The sequence below is a fragment of the Calypte anna genome, chromosome 1 (assembly GCF_003957555.1).
Source record: "Calypte anna isolate BGI_N300 chromosome 1, bCalAnn1_v1.p, whole genome shotgun sequence".
Taxonomy (NCBI): Eukaryota; Metazoa; Chordata; class Aves; order Apodiformes; family Trochilidae; genus Calypte; species Calypte anna.
In genome coordinates, this window is record NC_044244.1 from 125381771 (window position 1) to 125403243 (window position 21473).

General features: G+C 38.3%; 1 protein-coding gene across 3 annotated transcripts; it reads right to left on the reverse strand.

Moving 5' to 3' along the window:
- Positions 1-1630: 1630 nt before the first annotated feature.
- MSL3 (MSL complex subunit 3) lies at positions 1631-21169 on the reverse strand. Of its 3 annotated transcripts, none has more exons than XM_030468923.1 (13): positions 21021-21169; positions 18887-18969; positions 18253-18348; positions 17839-17939; positions 16832-16923; positions 15856-15981; positions 15227-15387; positions 13259-13417; positions 12524-12783; positions 12030-12139; positions 11739-11838; positions 11233-11317; positions 1631-2582 (listed from the first exon to the last, which is right to left on the reverse strand). In XM_030468923.1, exons 1-13 carry the CDS (start codon positions 21117-21119, stop codon positions 2483-2485), a joined length of 1572 nt encoding a protein of 523 aa, XP_030324783.1. In that variant the 5' UTR covers positions 21120-21169; the 3' UTR covers positions 1631-2482. The 3 variants fall into 3 exon arrangements, with proteins under 3 accessions (XP_030324783.1, XP_030324781.1, XP_030324784.1); XM_030468921.1 differs by having other exon boundaries at positions 12524-12786; XM_030468924.1 differs by lacking the exons at positions 18253-18348; positions 18887-18969; positions 21021-21169 and having other exon boundaries at positions 2483-2582; positions 12524-12786; positions 16832-16895; positions 17839-17920.
- Between the last annotated feature and the right edge of the window lie 304 nt (positions 21170-21473).

Sequence of the window (21473 nt, forward strand, 5' to 3'; positions counted from 1 at the left end):
TTTTAAGCTTACCCTAGCCACATGAGTCCCTGAATATTCCATTCAAAGGGGACTGTAGGGGCTACACTGGTAAGTCTCTAAATATTTTAAAGCTAATGACTACTACCCTCTTATGAAATCTGGCTCAAATTTTTGCAGGTCTCTTGCAATGCTTCATCTTAAAATAAAAGATCAGGTCTAAAAATAGGAAAGGAGTAAAGGAGTAACAGTAGGGATGGGAGGCTTCAAAAATGCAAATTAGTTGAATATATAAACCTAAACTTTTAAAATTCAAAGTGATAGGGCCCCAGGAAAGTCATGTCCATTAACAATGTCAGGAAGTACAAAAGGGGGTTATTTTTGAGAAAAGTTTTTCTCTTGCTATGAGGGCAAGGCCATTTATAATATTACATCCAGTATCAGCTTCAAAAGAAGTTCACAAAATAGTTTGTTCACATAAAGACTGCACTAGCTGGAATTTCAGAATTCTGCCCCCCATCCTGTCTCTGGAGAATCACCACAATGTATCAACAAGGAAACACCAACAGCATTAATAACTCCTGCATGCAGACAGTGTCATTTTAACAGATAAACACAGTCACACAAGGATAAATCTCTGTTCACAGCTTGCCTTTTAAGTACCAACAGTGGAACAAAAACACATTTGCAGTATTACACAATGGATGGAGTTTCAGGCAGACTCTCTCTTTAGATAGTCATTAGTATTTTGTTGAATTGGGTTTTTTAGACAAAAAGGGTCTAAGCCTGAATGAAATTTGTTTGCAAAGAGGATTCTGACATCCCTGGATTCTGCCAGAGATTCAAAACTCCTCTAATCTGAGAAAGACCAAGGTTTACAAATGTGGTGTTTTGGGCACAAAAGAAATGAGTAGCACTACGAAATGATAAACTGTAGAAATAATTATCTCCAAATCAGCAGGCATCCGTGCAAACCTTCCTTTTTTCGATCTTTAATATACTCATTATACCAATTTTCCTAAAAAGCAGAACTTAAATTGCTTAAATCAAGGTAATCCTTATCTTCTCAGTTCAAAAGCTTTAACACACCAGTACTCTGAAAAGTGAGTGACAATGAATGTGAACAGTAGGTTTCAGATTTTCTTTGGTGTCTTTGATTCCACTGGCCATTTTTATTTGAAAATTCCTAACTACTAGTTTCTGCAAGTCTGAGAGGAACGTGTTGATTTTTGCATTACAGGTAAGTGTTCCAGTGGAAGTTTTCTGAATGGGGAAGGAGTAAAAAGGGGTTAATGTAGTAGTCTATGAGCACAGTCTTATTTTTTCCCAGTACTTTTAAAAATCTGTGTCTGTCTTGACAAAGCAGAGGATGCTGAAGGCCAGAGTTCTATGTTAAGGATGAGGTTTTGATGACACTCAAGACAACAACTGTGTTTTGATTAATTTCTACTGAATGTACTGACAGATTTCCTGGAACTCAGTTCTCACTGAACTCCTATTTCTAGAATTAATGTGTTTAAAACTCTAAGAGACCTCCTTCAAGCCTGTGAAAGAAAACCCAATGATACAGAAGGTGCTTCTCTTCCTCTTACCAGTGCTCCCACCTCTCATTATATGTACACTTAGCAACCCCATAAATACTCATCAAGCTCAAACCAGACATTGTAGACAGTTCAAATCACACATTTACACAGCAGCCACTGTGAGCTTTATTAAGAAAAGAAGTGCTTGCGAGTTAAACTGCCACCACTTTATTGACTTCTCTTTTTTACTTGTAGAAAATCAGTCCTTTTGTAATGGCTCTGCAAATTATTTATGGCCAGGTAAATGTTCAGTCACTGGCAATGTATGGCTCTCCTTGGATCCCTGGCAGCCTTACCAGGAGGAGGCTGATGAGGAGAGATATATACACTTTTGCAAAACGTGAAGTAAGCAACTTATCTTTCATTCAAGCAATGAAGTCTTTCTTGAGGGAGATGTCATGCTAGCCAAACAGCAAAACCACCTTTACATTAAGCAATCTTTTCTATCATGACAGTTCCGTAAAATGAAGTGCAATTTGTGAGGAAAAATATCCATTAAAAAACAGCTCTTTCTTTTCATATAACTGTGTAGCCAAGTCTCATTTCTCAGGCCAGAGGAGTTGAGTTAAAATGAAACACAGTACGGTGCACAATGATCTATCTTCATGAAACTGCACTGTTGCTAATGCATCTGCTTTTGCTTCCTTTCCTCTTTAATAGTCCTATGCAGTCCTATGCATTAGAAGTCAGAACAAGGCTCTTCATTCATTTGGAGTGAGAGTTATATTCAGTCCTATAAGCAACTCATCAGGAAGTCTATATACAGCTCTAAAAAAAAGTTCTCCAGTCATAAGTAATCCAGCCATCACAGAAGATATTTCCCTAGTTCTTTGACTCCAGAAGTTGTTGTAATGCTTTTTTCATCTTCATATGATAGTCACATGGCAAAACAGCATTGTCATGGGCCACAAAAAGTAAGATTTAAACTTTATTAATAAGCTTCAGTAGATTGCCCGAGGATTTTTAGTACTGTAGTAGGCTTCACACGCAGCTACGTAAGCAGATTCTGGGAAGAAATCATCATGATATTCTGCTAAAAACCTGAGAAGGAAGGACACCAAAAAAAGAACAGAACATGAAACATCTAAGCTATTTTCAAATTAATTTTTAAGCACAGCAAAACCATAGCCTGGAAATTAAAAATCATTACACTTTGAAATACGGCATACAAAAAGTCTTGCCCTATTTTTACAACTTTTACATCATGAGAAAGTCTTCTATCATTCTCAAATACAGATAGAATTAAAAAATTTTGCTCAAGCTCAGTGAAAAAAACAGAAGTTGAAGCTACCCTCTGAAAAAGAATGCAAAGAACAATCACAGAAGGCAAAAAAAAAGGTAAGAAACCTTTCTGCAACTTTCAGTTACCTGTTCAGCATAATGCTTTCATTTCTGTCAAAAACAGCATTTTCATTTATTACTATAGTTCAGCATTCTATACAAATGTCCAGTAACCAATAAGCAAAACTGTTTATGAAACATTCATCCTCTGCAAAACTAGCTCTCTAATTTCAGAGATTTCAGATTTCTCTAAGCGTGTCTTCAAATATTATTCAAACAGCCAAGCACACTATTTCATCATGTCTTCCTGTTCTGTTAATTCTTTTTTTGGGGAGGTTTAGGACTGACAATTATTATAAACAGTGCTGTTAATAACACAATAACAGCTTAAAATTACTATAATCTCTCTGCTCTTTCCTTTGTATACAAAGATACTGCGTATACAAATGGGAGCAAAAAGGCAAATCTGTCCTTGAACCATGAAGAACCTTGAACCTTATGTACCATGAAGTACATAATCAAATTTTACTTCAGAAAAACACAGACATTCAAAAATCCCTGGATATCAAAGATGAGCATCAACAATCATAGCAAAATATTAGCTACAGGTTCTCTGAATTACAGCAGGAAGCAATGTAAACAGCAATAAAAAATGTCATTTGCAGAGTCCAGTCTCTTTCAAAGACCACTAGATAAGAAGATGACTCCACTACTGGCAGCTAAAAATAAAAGTTTTGCATGATCAATACTCCAGACATAGAAAGCCCAAATTAAAAAAAACAAACAGGTGAACACAATTAAACACAGTGCTTCTCCAACCACACTGTTAGCTAAAGTGCCTGAACTAGGCCTGTCCTTTGATCTTAAGAAACCCATAGCACCAAAGGATACTGGCAAGATTCTTTATATAAGGCAGTCTAAATTTATATTAGGAGTATATTAATTGCATTAACATTAATGTATATTAATTAGGAGTATATTAATTGCATTTGCAGAAAGGTTACATCACAAAACCACAGGTAAATGAAAAAAAGGTTGATTTTCCCCACACCTCACTCTAGGAAAACCACTTCAAAGAAGCTAATAAAATACCTGAATCAACACCTGCTATGACCTGTGACTGTGGTTAGCTACAAATCACTTTCTGGGATATGTGGGAATGGTATGAAGTGAGCGTGGTAAGGCCTAAAATTTAAGAGACTTGCTACTAACTTTTAACATACTTAGGTTGCACAAGATTAAAAGAAGCCACAGATGGAATTAATAATTCTTCATTAACACATATTAATGACTTCAAGAGATAAACAGTGAGTATGAACTACAGAGGCCAATCGAATTCTTAAGTGTTTCTGTAAAACACAGTACCAAGTGCTAGACCATCTGGGGCAGTATGCTTTAAAAGAATATCAATAAAACAAAAGAACCCATAGAGGACATTGGGTAGCTGATAGTTCCAAGAATTTTAAGGGCAAGTAATAGGAAACAAGTTCATTTTGTCTTGGAAAATTTCTGACTTATGCTTAAGATCAGTCGTAAATGCCAGTCTGGTGCAAACTAACATGACAGCTGCTCAAGACAAGAAATTTTAACTAGGAAGCTTGTAGCACAGCTACAACTCAAAAAAAACCAAAACCAAGAAACAAACAAGACAACCCAGGCAGAATGCACACAGCCAAATATGTACTTCTCTGTTCTTAACGAAAACAACTGTGAAAAGCAAAATATTCCAGAGTTCCCAGTACCAAATTTACTTTTTACAGAGAAGTGTGAAGAAACAGGTGAAAGAACACAAGGTCAGATTTTGTCTTTGTATTTCTGTATACAAAGAGCAGTGGTGCTTTTAAAGAAGTTTTCTTTCAAACTACATCACAATGTAAAATGCTGGCACAGAAATATTGGTCTCATAAGACTCATAGCTACTGGATATTTCACTAATGCTTCGCTCTTGGAAAAGCTGAAATAGCACAAAGATCAATTTCACTGGCACCTGCAAGTCATGAGCCAAGATTTAAAAACAGACAGAGCCACACTTAGCAATCAGGGACAATGTTCAGCTATACACAGAAAACACATTGCTATTCAGCTACTCAGAACTTTTTTCATTACTTTTAACTTTAAAAATTGATTAAATTGGTCACCTGTTGCATCATTCCCTTTTTCATTTTTATAGTGTTGAGAGAGTACATGTGCATACACCTACAGAGTGAAACTGTACAAGTAACTGAGTTGAGATGCACAGTCCACACAAACGTCCTGATGCAACAATGTTAACATCCTGATGCAAGTGTTAAGAGCATCACCTCACAGCAAACATGTCCTTGTCTTGGTAGTATCAGCACAACTTAAAACCTGAACAGTCTCTGCATGAAGAAAAACACTGTTCTAAACATCTGTACCCTCCCATAAAGAAACTCAGGAACACCATGAAAAGTGTAAAAATTATGGTAAGAAAGGCAACTTCAGTCATAAAGATGAAAGAATACAGAGTTAATAGAAAAAAGTTTCCAGGAAGGTGACATCTCGCACACTTCTGCTACAGCTCTGAGTTCTAAAAGGTAAGCAGATGCTTTGCTAAGATCAGTGGCTTGGGCTAGGTGCTGTCTGAAAAGCAATTGTAATCATTTATCTACAGGAATTTTCTGAAAGACCATGATGGGTCCTACCTCTATGAGTCACCTCATTGAAAGAAATGTCATTTACAGATTAAGCAGCTTATCTCTTCTACCAGACTACTTACTACTCAAATGCAGGGTTTGAAAAGCTATAAGGTTTCATTTCACACAAAGGCATATCCCACCACTTGCCCCCCAGCCCCATCATGGTCTCCATCTGGAAGGCCACTCAGGGCAGAAGTTTGCCATAGCCCCAACACAGTCAACAGAAAAAGTCATGTGAAAAGTTTCAGATGTTTATTCTGATATCCAGTGCCTCAGGAAGGATGCCAAGGGAACCAACAGGCTTGCTTTGACTATTGTCCATATACAGAAACACAGATCATCTTCCTTGGCCTTTAAAGAGAAGTGCAGAGAACTCTTTAAGATGCCAAGCATAACATTTCAGATTATCAGGCTGAGTTAAGTAAATGTGGTAACTTCTGGCAGACCTTTTAGGAAAACAGTCCTACTAGAGTTCAATCCAGGTGTCGTCTCAGTTAATCTGGAGGATGAAGACCCATTTTGGCAAGGCCAGCACAAATTCCAGAATAATTTCCTAATTCTTCTAAAAAGAAGATTAAGCAGCTTATCTCCTTCTAAAAAAAAGCTACGATAACTTAAAACACTTTTGGCAGCCATTTCAGTTGAATGATCAGACCTCTGCTAGTATGGTAAAGAATATGTTCCTCATTCAGCTGATGATTTGGTAACCAGTGGAAGAGAAGCAATCCAAGTGGTGTGGTTTCAGAAATATTTTTGTCAAGCAATAAAACCCTAGTCAGGAACAGCAAGCACAGGAGCAAATTCTGCAGACCAACTAGATAACAAAAGCCTACTGCAAATAAGAACCTGCACAATGCCAAGTACTTACTGACTAAGCAGCTTTCGACCTAAAGGTGCCAAAAGTTTGAAAGGACCAAAAATGGCAGTTACCTTTCAATGAAACCCAAATAAAACAGTAATAATGTCCTAAAACAAAGCATATATATTAGCTGTCCAAGCAGAACTTCTTCATTTCAAACTGTTTCAAAACCTTTTTTCAAAAAGTTCCTTTATCTTTTTGTGCCTTTAAACCCACATCTGGCTACTGACACTCAAAATTCTAGTATATCATAATTGTTATGATGCACAGGTACTTTCTGTCAAGTAACTGGTTAATTCCAGAACTGAGACACAAAGAGACAAGCCCTAATAAATGAAACAAACAGCAGCAGAACTGCATTTTTTATGACCTTTCAAGAAGTGATTTTTAATCAGTTGCCATCTTGCAACTTTATTAAATCACAGTGAGCAGGATCTCAGTCACAACCAGCTTCACCTAAAGATTTTTTTCTCTTCCATTCAACCATGGGCAATGCCTCATTTTTACATTCTCAGAAAGTCACTAATAACTTCTCATTAACTGCACATTAGCACAGACTAGTGGCCATAATTCACCACTGCAAGAAAATATGTATAATAAAATCACTACATTCAAAAAAAGGTTGTGCTATCAAAACCACTTATTTCCTTAGGATACTTCAAACAACTTGTCATCTTTCTGTATACACATTTTATATCACAGTCCTCCAGTCTGGACACATTCTGATTTGGTTTTCTTCTCACAAAACACTCAACAGTATTAGAATACTTTTCTACCAGAGGAGGTATGTGGCATATGCTCAAATGCATATGAACAGGTTGTAAAAAAAAGAAAAAATGGGATCTCAAATGAAGAGACAACCTATAGGATACACCAAGTTTGAAATATCAATGGGTTTTTTAAAAAAGCAAAATCTCCTACCATTAAGAACGTAGTTTTCTGAAACACTACATACTGGCCTCATCTGGAAACACATATTAGACATTTTAGAAGTATTATTTTGTAAATATTTCATCTTTTACTCATTCTTCTGAATTTCATGAAGTCAAAATACCTTTGGCTTTCTGAAATTTCATACCATTTTGCCTTTTTTCCTAAAATGCAGCTGACATTGACTGAAATTACCTTGGTGAAGATGGGTTCTGCTATTCTAAAAACTGATGTTATACTCTCTGAATTTTAAGTATCACCTATTGGTCAACAGTCTTGAGAAAAGACCTCTCTGATCTCAAAACAGTTTTCCAAGTCAAGGCTGTGTTCAAATCAACAGAAAAGGAAAAACAACCCCCAAAAAACTGGCACCTTCTTGCCTATCATTTGTCTGCTGGCTCTTGGAGGCTAGGCACCTCACAATACAAAAAATGGCAAAACAGAGCACATGAAATACTTTACTAAAAACACAGTTGAAATAATGGAATTGGTTAAAAGGAAACAGTTACTCTATCTCAAAATCTATTACCAGGCAGAAAGATCTAATCAAGGTCCTTTGCTAGTGAGGTTTCCAGTTAGTAGGCACCAGTTACTGTGATAGCTTCCAGTGCTTGCTCCTTAAGACTGAACTCAAACTGAAAGTGAAATTCACTGAAACCAACTGGTGAATTTGTCACTAATGTCCATTTCAGACTATTACTGCTCTGCAAGTATTGCAGAGCTAAAAAATCTGAAGTGAAGACTAATTTGAGAAAATAATTTTCTTTATTTCAGCAAATTCTGTAATTCAGAAATAATCTTTCACATTCTCCATGAAGAAATTTTCATTATGCACACTTGCAGAAAGCTGCACTAAGCACAGAGGGTACATCTTATACTTGATACAAAACTCAGAAAGATGTATTTCATACATCCCTTAAAAATATGTGTTGCCTGGGAAACTGAGATCAATCTTGTCTAGCGGCAATCTGAGGACATGAATGGAAAACATTACCCATGTAGCATCTCAAAGTGAATTCAATGCATCTATCAAGTACTGAGTAAACTCAATAAAACAAGTTTCTAGACAAAATATCATATTAAATGTCTCAGTTTCTCAGCCTACATGAGATTAATAGTTCCAATGTTAAATGAAGCTGTAAATTTTAGCCATAAAATCATAACTCAGAATTAAATCAGTGTATAAGTCAGAACTAAATCAATTGTGTACCACATGAAAATTTTATTTAAAAATATACAAAAGACTTATGCTTGGACTACTCTATCTATATTTCTAAGAAGACTAATGAACAGTGTTATTAATGCAAACAGACAGCTTCAATCCTTTGCCTGTAATTAGAAAAACAAAGAAAAGGAGACTATTTCAGCTTGTCACTTAAAAAGCAATATACTGAAAGCAATTAGGCAATCTTAAGTAAACTGGCTGCTATCCTCTAATTCATACAGCCTGTACAGGACAACTCTTACCTTTTAAAAGGTAAGTCAGAACAGAACTGTTAGAAAATAAAAACATCCATTAATCCTTTCATTTCCAAAAAGGAAAAGACAGAATGTAGAAACTGAAGAACTAGTACAAGATGTCATCTCAGCCTCAAGCTTTCTCTTGTGATTAGAAACAGATAATGCAAATATTTCCATGATAAAAATCAAGTCTGAACAAGCTCCCAGAAAATGTAATTTTTTTACCACCTTCAATGATATATGGCACAAAAGAAATAATCAAATGACAGATGTCCTAGAGCACCATGAACACATGCTGAAAAAAATTAATAATAATTTGCATTGGTTTCTATGTTTCCCGTTTGAATAAATAGTAACATATCCAATAAAGACACTAGTCTAAGAAGAATATTTATGACAAAACTACCCCAAGATTAAATGCTTCCTGCAGCATCAACTGGAGCTTCGAAGCTTTTTTAGGAAGGCTGTCAATTCAGTTCTGACAAAATCATAGAACTCGTTATTTCAGCACAGAAAAGAAACTGTGAGAACAGCAGCAGCAAAATGTGCATGACACTGGCTTAGAAAGCACTTGAAAAAAAAACCAGAGCCTTTGAATATTTTGTTATATCAGATATGCTTGCCTTGGGGGACTCATTTCAGTTTAGTTGTAGTCTGGCCTTGAGGACTGAATGTCCCCTAGTACTGCAACACACTTCTGGTCAAGTGTTTTCCAAAAGAAATCCAGTTTGTGTACTGAGAACACTCTGCAACACAACACAAAGAATGGGAAGTGGGAACTACTGAGATTTGCTTCAAAAGCACAGTACTATCTGAACTAAAAATGCTGATGGGAAATGTCTTTGGCTTGTTTCAATTTATAGATGCCAAGGCACTTCAAAAAGATGGGTAAGATATGGCACATATGGATACTGCCTCTAGAACTTTCAGTTTAGTCACCTCCATACACATACAGGGGGTAAGGGACACGTTTCCTCCTTCTATCTATTGCACTCCATCACAGTTCATCCATAGAATGGGAATGAAGAAACTGCATTTAGGACACTCAAAGAGAAGATACATGCTCTGACCAACCCAGAAGAATCTAAAAGAATCTGAAAAGGCAGAGGTCAGATAAACTGGTTTGATCCACAGTGAGATAAGCAACCTAGGATATATTCACTCCAAGCAAAAGTAGGCTTCAAACAATAAGCACTAACATTTTACCATCCATTTTAACTTTAAAGATATTCTGAATACTAAATAAGGATATGACAAACAGACATGTAAAAAGGAATCCATAAAATTTTAAAATAAAACCTTTGAGAGAAATATTTTGTATCGAGTAAACTTCAACATTAGAGACACCTTTTACTTTCAAGAAATACTCAAAGAAAAAGCATATTATAGCTTTCACCTCCCCAGTATCTAACAGGACTTCTGATATGGTAGTGCCATATAATATTACTTTTCAGTATGCAGCTACTTAGAAGTCTGATCAAATTTAACTTAGGAGTTCAACATTTGTTCCAGATGTTTACCTCTTCCAACACTTTCTTCAGTAAATTTTCCATGACAAATTTAATTTCCACTGTATTGATGCTGCACAACTTGCAATGCAACACTAGATATTTAACTACCACTACAGTGTCATGCAGACATATTAACCAGAGTATCTAACAAAGCTGATCATGGTGCAGGTATGACCATATTGACTCCATCCATGAAGTCTGCACAATCAAAAAAAGAGTTTGGGTTCCCCTACAAGCCACTGCATTGCATAATAGAAAAACCTTTTTGTTTAAAAGCTCAATTAGGACAGACTTTTCTTTTAAAAAACCCTACTACAACTAAAAGCATGTTCTAAACTACAAGTTTCTACCCCTTCTAATATAGATGCAATATCAAAACTCTCAGATTATGTATGAGGGTGGTGAGGCTCTGGAACAGACTGCCCAGAGAAGCTGCAGATGCCCCCTACTTGGAGGCATTCAAGGTCAGGTTGGATGAGGCTCTGAGCAACCTTGTCTAGATGAGTGAAGTCCCTACCCACAGCAAGGAGGTTGGAGCAGATGATTTCTAAGGTCCTTTGCAACCTAAGTCATTCTTTAATTCCATGATTAATTCTGTGTTTTCAAAAATAACAATGGAGAGTTTTCATTTCTCCATAAAACATGCTTCTTAACCAAGTCAGACTTGTCATCATCTATACATCTTAGCAAATAAGATTTCATATTTAAGCTCTACAGCACTGTGTGCTTGAGAGCACTGTGTGCTTGAGAATAGGGAATTCAGGTTCCCTTCAATTTGAATTGCAGAATTAAAAAAATCTTGCATTACTCTTTATTTGAATTATTATTAAAATAGAGATAATTTTTACTATATTCCTAAATTTAGCTATATTCTTCCTAGTCTGTCGAGTTTTAGACAATGAACATCTTATTTTAAAAGCCCTTTATCATTCCACAGCACTCAGATCTACGTTACCATACAAACACTGCTGTGATACACTGTGTCACATTACCTCAGAAACATTTCCAAGTGTTTTACTAAAGCCTTCAGGTTTTTGTCAGGAAAGCACATCTTCCCCAGTATTTCTGGTAGCTTCACTGTAAATAAGAGAAAGTGTTTTCATACATTCTTTTAAAAGCAACTTGTAAGTATTTTTATCCACTACACAGAAAATAAATTACTTCTCCCTGCAGCCTCCACATTTCTCTGCAAGTTATTCAGTGATCTTTTAAAACCTTAAAAAGATATATGCTGAGAAAGTGAATGATACCTTGTTAAATGCTATGTGATAGCATCCTAGAAGTAATGGTTGTTTATTAAGGCTTACAGAGCCACTAAGAGACAAACAAGTTTATGAACAGCCTGAGTTTTAAACTGATTAAAATGTACTTTTCTCCAAGAATAAAACTAAATGGCATAAGGGAGACAGAAAATCAGACTGATATGGTCACTAAAAGATAACTAAAACATAACCTAAGTAAAGCAATTTTGATTGACCACAGTTTTACATCAGCTTACCAAACATCCGTAATAAATGTTGAGATCCATAGATATATGATGGAGGTGGTGGTTGATCACTTGGTGGATAATTCTCTGGCATCAATTTCCAAGACAAAACCTAAACACAAGAGATGAAAATTTTTTTAATGAAATCTTTATAGCACTATAAATAATTTAGTCTATGCAGAACTTCAAAAATCAAAGATTAAATAAGTAACACAAACAAAACATTTTCCCACATAGCCCTAGTCTGAGGTCAATTAAACCTTTATTCATTTAATTTAGGACAGTAATACAAAAATCCATTACCTCATTCAATTCATTGTTTCTTCTACCTTCAAAACCAGAGAATACCGCACTACCCTCTTTGCTAGGAGTCAAAGTTATAGGTGAAGATGATCCACTATGGACAGGGGTTTCTTGAAAACGGAAGGAAAAACAAAGCAAAAGAAATCAGAAGTAAATTTTATGACCTGTTTTATGGAATTATAAGTCATTAAATGTAATTCGGGCCCACTGCTAAAATGTTTAAAGTATTATACACTGGAATTTAGTAAATGCTGTCCTTAAGTAAGCTCAAAAAAAAAGTACCTCCTTGAATTCTGGTCAGAAATACAGTACCAAAGCACTGAGAACACTGCTTTGTATTTCTCCCTTCAGAGCTAAATAATTGACACATAAACTAATAAATTCATACTTAAACCATTTAGTTCATAGTCCAGACAACATGAGAAAAAAAAAAAAAAAAAAAGAACAAGACTTAAAATTGTGTTTAGAGCAACGATTTAAAGAGCAAAACCTACTTTTTTCCAGGTGCAGGAAAAGCTTTGGCATAGAAGCTGGGGTGTCAATGTGCCTCCTCTTAGGCTGCGGCGAGGCGCTGCTCTCGGACAGCCGGTCGCAGTTGGAGCTGTGGCGCGTAGAGCGCCTCAGGGACTGCAGGACTTCGGGCTCAGCTTTTCGTCTTTTTGGCGTGGCTGGCTCCCCGGCTGTGGGCTGGCTGTCAGTTGACTGAGGAGTTGGTGGGTTCAGCAGAGGAGGACTTGGGGAAAGCTCCTCCTGACTTCTAGGAAATAAAGGGAGCTTTATGGAAATGAGGACATCAGGGCTCTTCCCCCTTAAGAGATCCGTCTAGTTTTGCAGATCTTGTTAAATATTCACTCTAATTAAATAGTCTCCTCCCAACAACTATCGAAGTGATGAGGCCTTCTTATAAATGCTAATTTCCAGAAGAATGTTTCTTTTTAAATGATGAACTTGATGAATAACAACTTACGTTTCAATGTACATTTTTCCCCCCACAAAGTTGCAGCCTAACAGCCTATTCCTGTCAGTACAAACTTTTATATGGTAACAAACAAGATAAATATTCAGAACCTGAATTCTGAACTTAGGTAAGCAATTCACAGAAAAGTTTAACATTTTATTAAGATAATTTTTAAGTTAAAGGCTGCAAGAAATAATCCTATTGTGAACACACAACCACATTCTAATGCACTTCCCTCAGGAGATAAGCAGACTCCGTAAACCAAACCTACCTGTTAGTATTTGTTGAGTTTTCTTTGATGGGAAGAAAGAATTTTGATGAAGTCACCTTCTTAAATTGAGCTTGTTCATAAGGATAGAGCAAAATCAAAGGAAGTGTGAAGTCAAAAGTTATTCTCAACCCATCCACCATCTCTTTACATAGCTCAACACTAGAGGGGAAAAAAAAGAATTATGAATTTCAAAGTTGCATGTCAATTTTTTTCAATGTAGCAGGAAATTCCCTTTCAATACAGATCATTAACATTTTAAATATGATATTCTTGCTACACTCATTAAGTAATGACTGATTAGAAGCATACTTAGAGACAGTGATTGATGTTGGTAACTTCTGTCAAATACATATTTTACAAGTCTGCTTAATAAGGTCAAGAAAATATACAGTTTTTTCTATTGTATTACCATTTACTGGATTAATAAAATCTACAGTAAATGTTGAGTTTTATTGTAAGAATTACTTTGTTTTTTCAAGTTTACTAGGCTGAAAAGAGGCACCTGCTGGAAGTAAGTAAATAAATTCAAGATAAATTCAATCTCTGTCTAAAAGCCACATGCAGAATTTGATCTACAGCTGCTAAGACACAGTTAAGGCTGTGCCTAAGGGATATGCAGTGAATGAACAACACGAGGTACATTTGCATTGGAGATCAGTTCCCAATAGTATCCAAAGCACTACATTTCAGGGCTAACAGGAATTTCAGTCTGGGCCTTGTGTAAAACACTCACTGTGCTAAGTGTTGACCAGGTGTGCTGAGAACACAAAGTCCAGCCTACTTCCAACACCCTCTCACTTCTATAAAGGTATTCATCTCCTGCATCTCACATGCTTATGTGTATGATAACAGTAATTTGATTCTGCCACAGTAACTCGTGTCAGAAATTCCATACCTTCTATGACCATTCCACAGCATCTGCTAAAACTACTGTTTTTTTAAAGAGGAAAAAAACCAACCAAACAAACAAAAAACAACACACAAAAAAAAAATACACACCTCAATAAAAACCCCAAACAAACAAAAAAAACCAACCACAACTATGTAAAAACTGGGTCAGGGGACCACCATGTGCAGAAATTCTACCACACCTGAGGTCAATTACTTTCTGTGTTATTCACAGGAGAGATTTCTGCTCTCTCTCTTACTTAATGAATCACTGAAATTATACACACTCTCCTGATTAAAACATTTCACTTATTTATTGAGGAAGTCACTTAAACATACACCTCTAAAATCCATAATGCATGTACAACCTTCTATTAATATTCTGATGTCTCACCTAAGTTCTTGTTTGAGAAATTATCATAGAATCAAAGAATTGGCTGGGTTGGAAGGGACCGCAGAGATCATCAAGTCCAACCCTTATAAGGAAAAACACCACAAACCAACCCCCCCCCCCCCCCAAAAAAAAACCCCCACACTGCAAACAGGCAGAATAAACACATTGCATTTGTAGAATACACAGAATACACAGCCCAGTTGAGAAAAAAGGAACTAAAACGAAACAGAACTGATGTTACTACACAAAAAAAACAGAACAAAAAACAAAACAAACCCCACCTGCACTTAAAGTTCTCTACAAGTGTTTGCATAAAGCATTAGCCTTTTGAACCTGTTCAGTTTTACTGAAGCAGGGAGTTCTCGTATCAGATAGTCCTTTAGAACTCAAAAAATTCTTCACATAGACAGTAGCAACACATTCTTCCAAAATGGATCACAATTTTCACAAGAACTTACATGAAGACAGGATATGGTTTTACATAATGACTTTTCAGATTATAGGGGTTCTCACTGACAAACAAATTGTCAGTGTTTCTGTACTATAGGTATCTGTCAAGTATTTCAAGCTTCATAAACAGACATACATCACAGTATAATCTCTCAGAAGTGAACAGCCTTGAAACAGAACACAGAACACAAGGTCATTCTACTTGTGACAGTAGTGAAGGCCTAAAAATGACTTACTTCTTCTCTGGTGGCACATAGTGGAGATTCATATTGGCATGGGGAGTCATCTGATGGTGCCGAGACCTTTCATTGGCAGAAAAAGCAGCATTAATAGCAAAATGTTTCACATACGACTCCAGGATGGTTATTATATTTGTCTGACAAGGTAGCTTCACTAGCTGAAAAAATAAAAAGATAAAAAAAAAATCATGTCTTACAAAAGCAATTAATAAGTATATACACCAAGCTGGTAATGTACTAATTTAGTAAGTCTCTATTGCATGTAGTTATTTCAGGAGTGATTAGTCTGAACCCTTAAACTATATTTTTGATCAATCCTTCATAAAAATATAGAGAAACAAAAACATGGTTCAGGTTGGCAAGTTTACTACATTTACAGATTTAAAAAACAGTCTGCACTCTAAAACATAATTGAGTACTGAAATGTTACATTCTTAAATAAAATGACAACTCCTCATTTTAGCTATAATGAAGTCTGCCCTTTACAAGTATTTTATTCTTCCTTATACTAAGATCACCTTTGAAATAAAATTTAAAAACCTAGTTGTTGTTAGACGAAAAAAAAAATACTTCTGATGCCCTTCCCACCCCCTATGCATGTTCATATCATAGCTTTTATTTCATACCCGCTTTCTTCTATTAATGTAGTAACAGTCTTCCTCAAGCTTCTTTTTCAAGACTTCAGGAATTTCTATGCTTATTGCTCTTTCTTCCATGTCCCGTTTTGTGTGAGTGTCTTGTTGTTCTTCTTTCTACAACAGATCAGTGCAAGAAACAATATATTGGCTGAGCTTCTTCAGATGAGTGAAAAAAGTACATCAGCAGCCCCAACACAATATATTAATCAAGTTTTGTCATGCAAAAACAAAATGTTGGAAGTGTAGGTTTTGCTGCTTCTGGTCACCTACACTGTAGCAGTTAAGATTCTACAGACCTTCAGAACAACTGTTTATGCTGTACTTTCTTTCCTATAACAGAGAAAATAAATATTTTTTCTTGAAGTCTGTCTTGTACATTTTAATTTAAGATCAGAGTTGACATGCCTGTTTCACAGTAAAACACAGGCTCCTACTGCTAGTAGGATTTGTTCAACCTCTGCTGACCAGAAAAATTTTACAGCACCCACAAATCTGGCTGATGTAGTTTGCTATGATTTCTCCACATAACCCTTATGTGCAGGAAGAAAGAAAAAAACAGATGTGTATTTTTAGATTAATATCAAAGAATTCTGCAAGAACATTACATCTTCTGTAATTTTCAAAAACTTAATCAATGTAAGCACCAGGAGTAAGAAAATTATGCTTTAAGTTCCAGCCAAATGACCAGCTGCAGCTGTGGTGAGACACTGGAACAGGTTGCCCAGAGAGGCAGTGGAAGCCCCATCTCTGGAAGTGTTCAAGGCCAGGCTGGACATGGCTCTGAGCAACCTGATGTGGTAGGAGGTGTCCCTGCCCATGGCAAGGGGGTTGGAAGGAGATGACCTTTAAGGTCCCTTCCAACCCTGAAAATTCTGTGATTCTATGTTTCCTTTACTTTCATTTTTTCCAGAGTTTCAAATACATATGTTTAAATACTGGTAAGTGAAAGAGCTCATGAATATACCATTTCTGTCCTCTCTTCTACGTCACTTTCTTCACTCTTTATTTCTTCATCTGTTCCTTCATCACTGTCATCAGATGAAGAACTACTTATGGCTGTGTAAAAGAGATTTAATATATTTATCTCACATTATTACAGAGGTTAATTCAAACAATTTCAGGCCTCATTGCAACAAAATCCCAAACCAAAACAATAAAAAGCCCCAACCAATAAAACAAACACTTCCTTGATATATTTAATGATGCTAAACATGAGGATAAACAATTCTCATTGAATTAAGCACACAAGTATTATCTGAAGCACACAATAAACTTTCAAATATATAAGAAAACAATCTTACAGGAAGTATTCTTGCATTCTCTGTAACTGAAAAACACTTTTAAAAGATTGCTACATTTCTGAACATGAACTGATCTTTCAGCTTTTACTGGACTTTAATTCTGAAGTGGGGATTAATGTTTTAACCATCCAGTCAGCAGGTGCAGTTACAGCTGCCAGAACATCAGTAAAGTGCCAGCCAGAGCACTTCTGGTTTTCAAGCAACAATGAAAAATTGTATGAAATGAAGGAGCTGGCTTGAGAGTGAAATCAGCCCATCAGCTGACAAGAAAAAGACCTGTGTGCCAGGTAGACTGCTGAGAAACAAAATCTTGTTGCCCCCTAAAATATGTAGCAACACTAGCAGGGAAAGTGTCTGCTTTCCTAATACCAGAGAAAACTGAGCACTTTTTGCACCTAGCAGCACTACACTAAACAAAGCAGCATCAAACTCTGTAATCAGCAATAAGAATATTGGAGTGAAAAAAAGGGAAAACCTCTAGAACACAAGAAAGAAAGAAAAAGATGTTTAGCATGAAATATAGTGCTCACTTTTCGTATTACTGCCTCTGTGCATTTCAAATAGGACTGTGATAGTCTCCTGCCATCATAAGAGCAAGTTACAGCATGTATCCCTAGCTCAAAAATTTAAAGGCATCATGCCAGTAATCAAAGACTGAAAAAAAGCTCACAGTTTTCACTACTCTCGTCATTTTCTTCAGCAGGAAGGCTTTTTAATACAGAGTCAACGCCAGGCAACCTGCAACGTCTCTTCTTTCTTCCCTTTCTTCTCCTACAGAACATATAAAAAAGTTCCATGAAATACTTCAGGTTTTCCAAAGTTACTTCAAAAAAGTCATTTGTCAGCAATAGTTAAGAATAACATACTCTTTGTTCATCGTTTAGTGGGTTGTTTCGTAACAGTATGTAGGTATCTATCTTAGTATGAGAAGAGTAGCTCTTTAGAACAAGTTGACTCTATTGAGAAGTATCTACCATCTACAGAATGAGCTTAGAGGCCAAGCTGACTTGCAGACACCTGGATGTATCAGTTAGAATCTGAAAATGAACCCCTCATTCATTTTGAGACCAAAAGGATTTCTTACATGCGAGCCACAGCCTTCCGAGCCAATTTACGCTGTAATCTGCGGTTTTCGTCTGTATCACGAAGAACATGATCTTCAGCTGCCCATCTATCCCAGCTAAGGATAGGTAAAAAAAATATTATTAATGGCTATGAATATCTGCCATTTGTGATTACTAATGAGTTAATAATCAACATATGTATCACAAGGTTTGCATGCTTTAGTACTCACATGACCTCAACTCTTCTGTTACTGTCTAAAAATCTCATAAGACTTTGACTTAACATGAGATTTTATTTGTAGCACTGACACATGCTGTACATCACAGAGACCACACTCTTGTACTGGCCTTGATAACCAAACAGTTCAGGTCTAGATTTAACTAAAAATAAACTCCTTTTATTAATGAAACCCTAGAAGCCACAAGTATATGCCAAAGACAAATATCCTATGAGGTTTAAGCTCATGGCTATCAAACTACCCACTGAAACTTATGGATACTGACCAAGGTGTCAACATGAGCAAGTCTATTAAACACATTCAAGCCAAAAATATTCACACAAACACCAAAACCCTTTGAACTTCTGTACAATGTTTTATTTGCAGAATAAATGTAAGAAACGGAAGAAATGAAACAGTGCATACAGGTTCTTACCTTCTGTTCCACCCGTTAAAATGGATCAGATATTCTGGAATCTTTCGGCCCTTATCATCTTTTCCAATAATAATATCAACAATCTGAAACAAATATCGAATAGCATGGATTCAAAAGCTTGAGAGAAAGTCAGCTTTCTGGTACTTAAGAAATTTATGCACACACACACACAAAAATGTTCATTTCAAGAAATTAAATATACCTGTAATTTTGCCAGTGAATACTGCTATGAGCAGAAGATATGCATTATAATAAAGTTAGAAAAACTAGCTTTTTTTGTTGAGCACTCTTATAGCTGGGGACTGCTAACCATCTCTGCCCTGTCCTCAAATGTCCTGTGCTCTCAAGACAGACAAAAGCAGATGCAAATCACAATACAGATACACAGAGATGCATATGGGCTACAAACACTTTCTTCTGGGTCTTGCATTGTCATGCCTTCCAAGCAGGAGATAAGAGAATTCTAGATATAAAAACCTCAAAAATGCTGCTCTCTGAAACACCGAGTCTTAGCCACAAAATATTAAAAGGTTTTGTGAATATCTCTAAGCCTTTGTCGTCCTCTCTTTGACACATATAAAATGTGCCAGTCTCAAAGGGCTTGCACCTCAAAAGACTTTTCAGGTGGATCACTAAGAAGAGCATCAGGACTAATAATAACTAAGGAATCATTCTGCCTGCACTTGAACAGCTCTGGATAGCTCATACACCTCCAGATGTTAGGCTGGAGTTAGGCTACGTAGGCTACAGCAATGTTTTAACTTGGGAGTCCAGAATTTAACAATTACTGATGAAGTTAAGGAGTAGTGGACTTTGGAGTCCACCGCCTTTGAAAGTGAAGATGAAAAGGCACTATTATTTTTTGCACTCAAGTTACTTCTAGGGTTTTCAATTAGAGCTCCTGGGGTGGTCAGAGCATAGTCATACAGGTACAAACAAAACCGCTGCCCGAAGAATTACAAGAAGGCAGAGGTCCTGATCAACGATGTTTGGTAAACGCTGATCTACACAACTAGCAAACTTACAGCAAAACATATTAATTTAGTTAGGAATCCAGTTGCAATCACTCCCTTTTCAACCCTCACAAAAGAATTTCCTTTGCAAGTTAGGTGCAGATGACTTCTGACTGAAAAGTTCTTCCATATCTCATTGACGTCGCAAAACCTTATATTTACATAAAGCGCTACAACTACTATTCCTAAGGCCAGAGTTGAGAGCTACCCCTTACTGTGCACTTAGGTGTTTACACTGGGTACACCACTCACTGCTTGCTACCGTACTTCTGTATACTCTCCTCTGCCATCGGTACCTTTTAAACCCTTCTGAAAGGCAGAAGGGCAGTACTAGCAGGAAAGCAGGGGAAGGGAACAAATCAAGCTACACCACGGAAGTGCAGGGAAAAAAAACAAGATTTCGGAACACTTCGCAGGCGTTCAGCCGAGTGCGGAAGGCGGGAACCGATTCCAACACTTCCAGAGCCCTTCGGCGGCTCTGCTCGCTACCTGAGGCGGCAGCAGGGCCCCAGCGGCCTGGGCTCCAACGCCCCTTTGTCACCCAGGCAGCGGGACTCCTCCGCACAGCGGGGGGAAGGCCAAGAGGCTCGTACACGGCTGGTACGTGTACCCCGCACCACAGGGGAGGAGGGGACGGGGACAGGGGGAGGCAAAGCTCAGCGGGATGAGACTCCCGACGAGCGGCGGAGAGCAGGGTGATGACGGCGGCACAAGGAGCGGGAGAGGCCTGGCAAGGATGGGCACCGCCTCGCTTTGTCTCCCCGCGGCTGTGCCGGCGGGCGGCTCCCTCCCCGCTCCGAGCACCCGTGTCCCGCAACAAGTGCTGCTGGCGGAGCCGCCCCTCCCCACCTCCGCCTCCTCGCCTGCCCCCTCCGCCGCTTCCCCCTCTGCCTCCCGCCCGGGGGCGCGCCCAACGCTCGGCGGAGAGCGTTAACGGCAGCAACGGCGGCGGGACGGGCTCCGCGGCAGCCCCGCCTCCCCGGGCTGCCTCCTGCCCGGCAAACCTCGCCTCGCCTCGCTGTTGCCCGGCCGTGGAGAGGGGTAGGGGGGGGTGGAGAGGAGGCTGGGCGGGCAAGGTCTGTCGGTCGGTCTGTCTGTCTCTCGCGCGCGCGGCGGGTCACCTTGGCATCATAGAGCACTTTGGCCTTAGTGGGGTCGGGCTCGAAGCAGAGAACTCTCTCCCCCCGGTGGAACTTAAATTTCATTCCCCGCGAGGTCATTTGTTCATCATGGCGCAAAGGAAAGGAGCCCCGCCCCTTCTCCCCCGGGGGAGGTGCTGCGCCTGGACCCGCCCCGACAGGCACCCTGGCTCCTCCGAGGGAGGCGGGAAGGAATGAAAGGAGGAAGGAGGGAGCTGGGGGTGGAAATATCTCGCTTCCCTTGCCCTTCCGGGGTGAGAGCAGCGTGGCCGCGGGAGCTGCGCTGCCCTGACCTCCTGTGTCCGCCCTGCCGCCACTCACGGGGGATGCGGGCGGCTGGGGATCGGCCGCAGGAGGGGTGGTTGCCAGGGTACGGGCCCCGCTGGGCGGGTGGGCGGAGCCCTGACCTTTCTGGGGTGGGGGGAGCCTGGGTTG

What these genes read in the sequence shown, in the direction of transcription:
- MSL3 (XM_030468921.1), bottom strand. Translation starts at nt 21,119, where the DNA reads ATGACCTCGCGGGGAATGAAATTTAAGTTCCACCGGGGGGAGAGAGTT. An exon ending in AAGTGCTCTATGATGCCAAG is followed by an intron (nt 18,970 to 21,020) that starts GTGACCCGCCGC and finishes TATTTGTTTCAG; the next exon opens with ATTGTTGATATTATTATTGG. An exon ending in AACTCAACAAATACTAACAG is followed by an intron (nt 12,787 to 13,258) that starts GTAGGTTTGGTT and finishes TTTATTTCCTAG; the next exon opens with AAGTCAGGAGGAGCTTTCCC.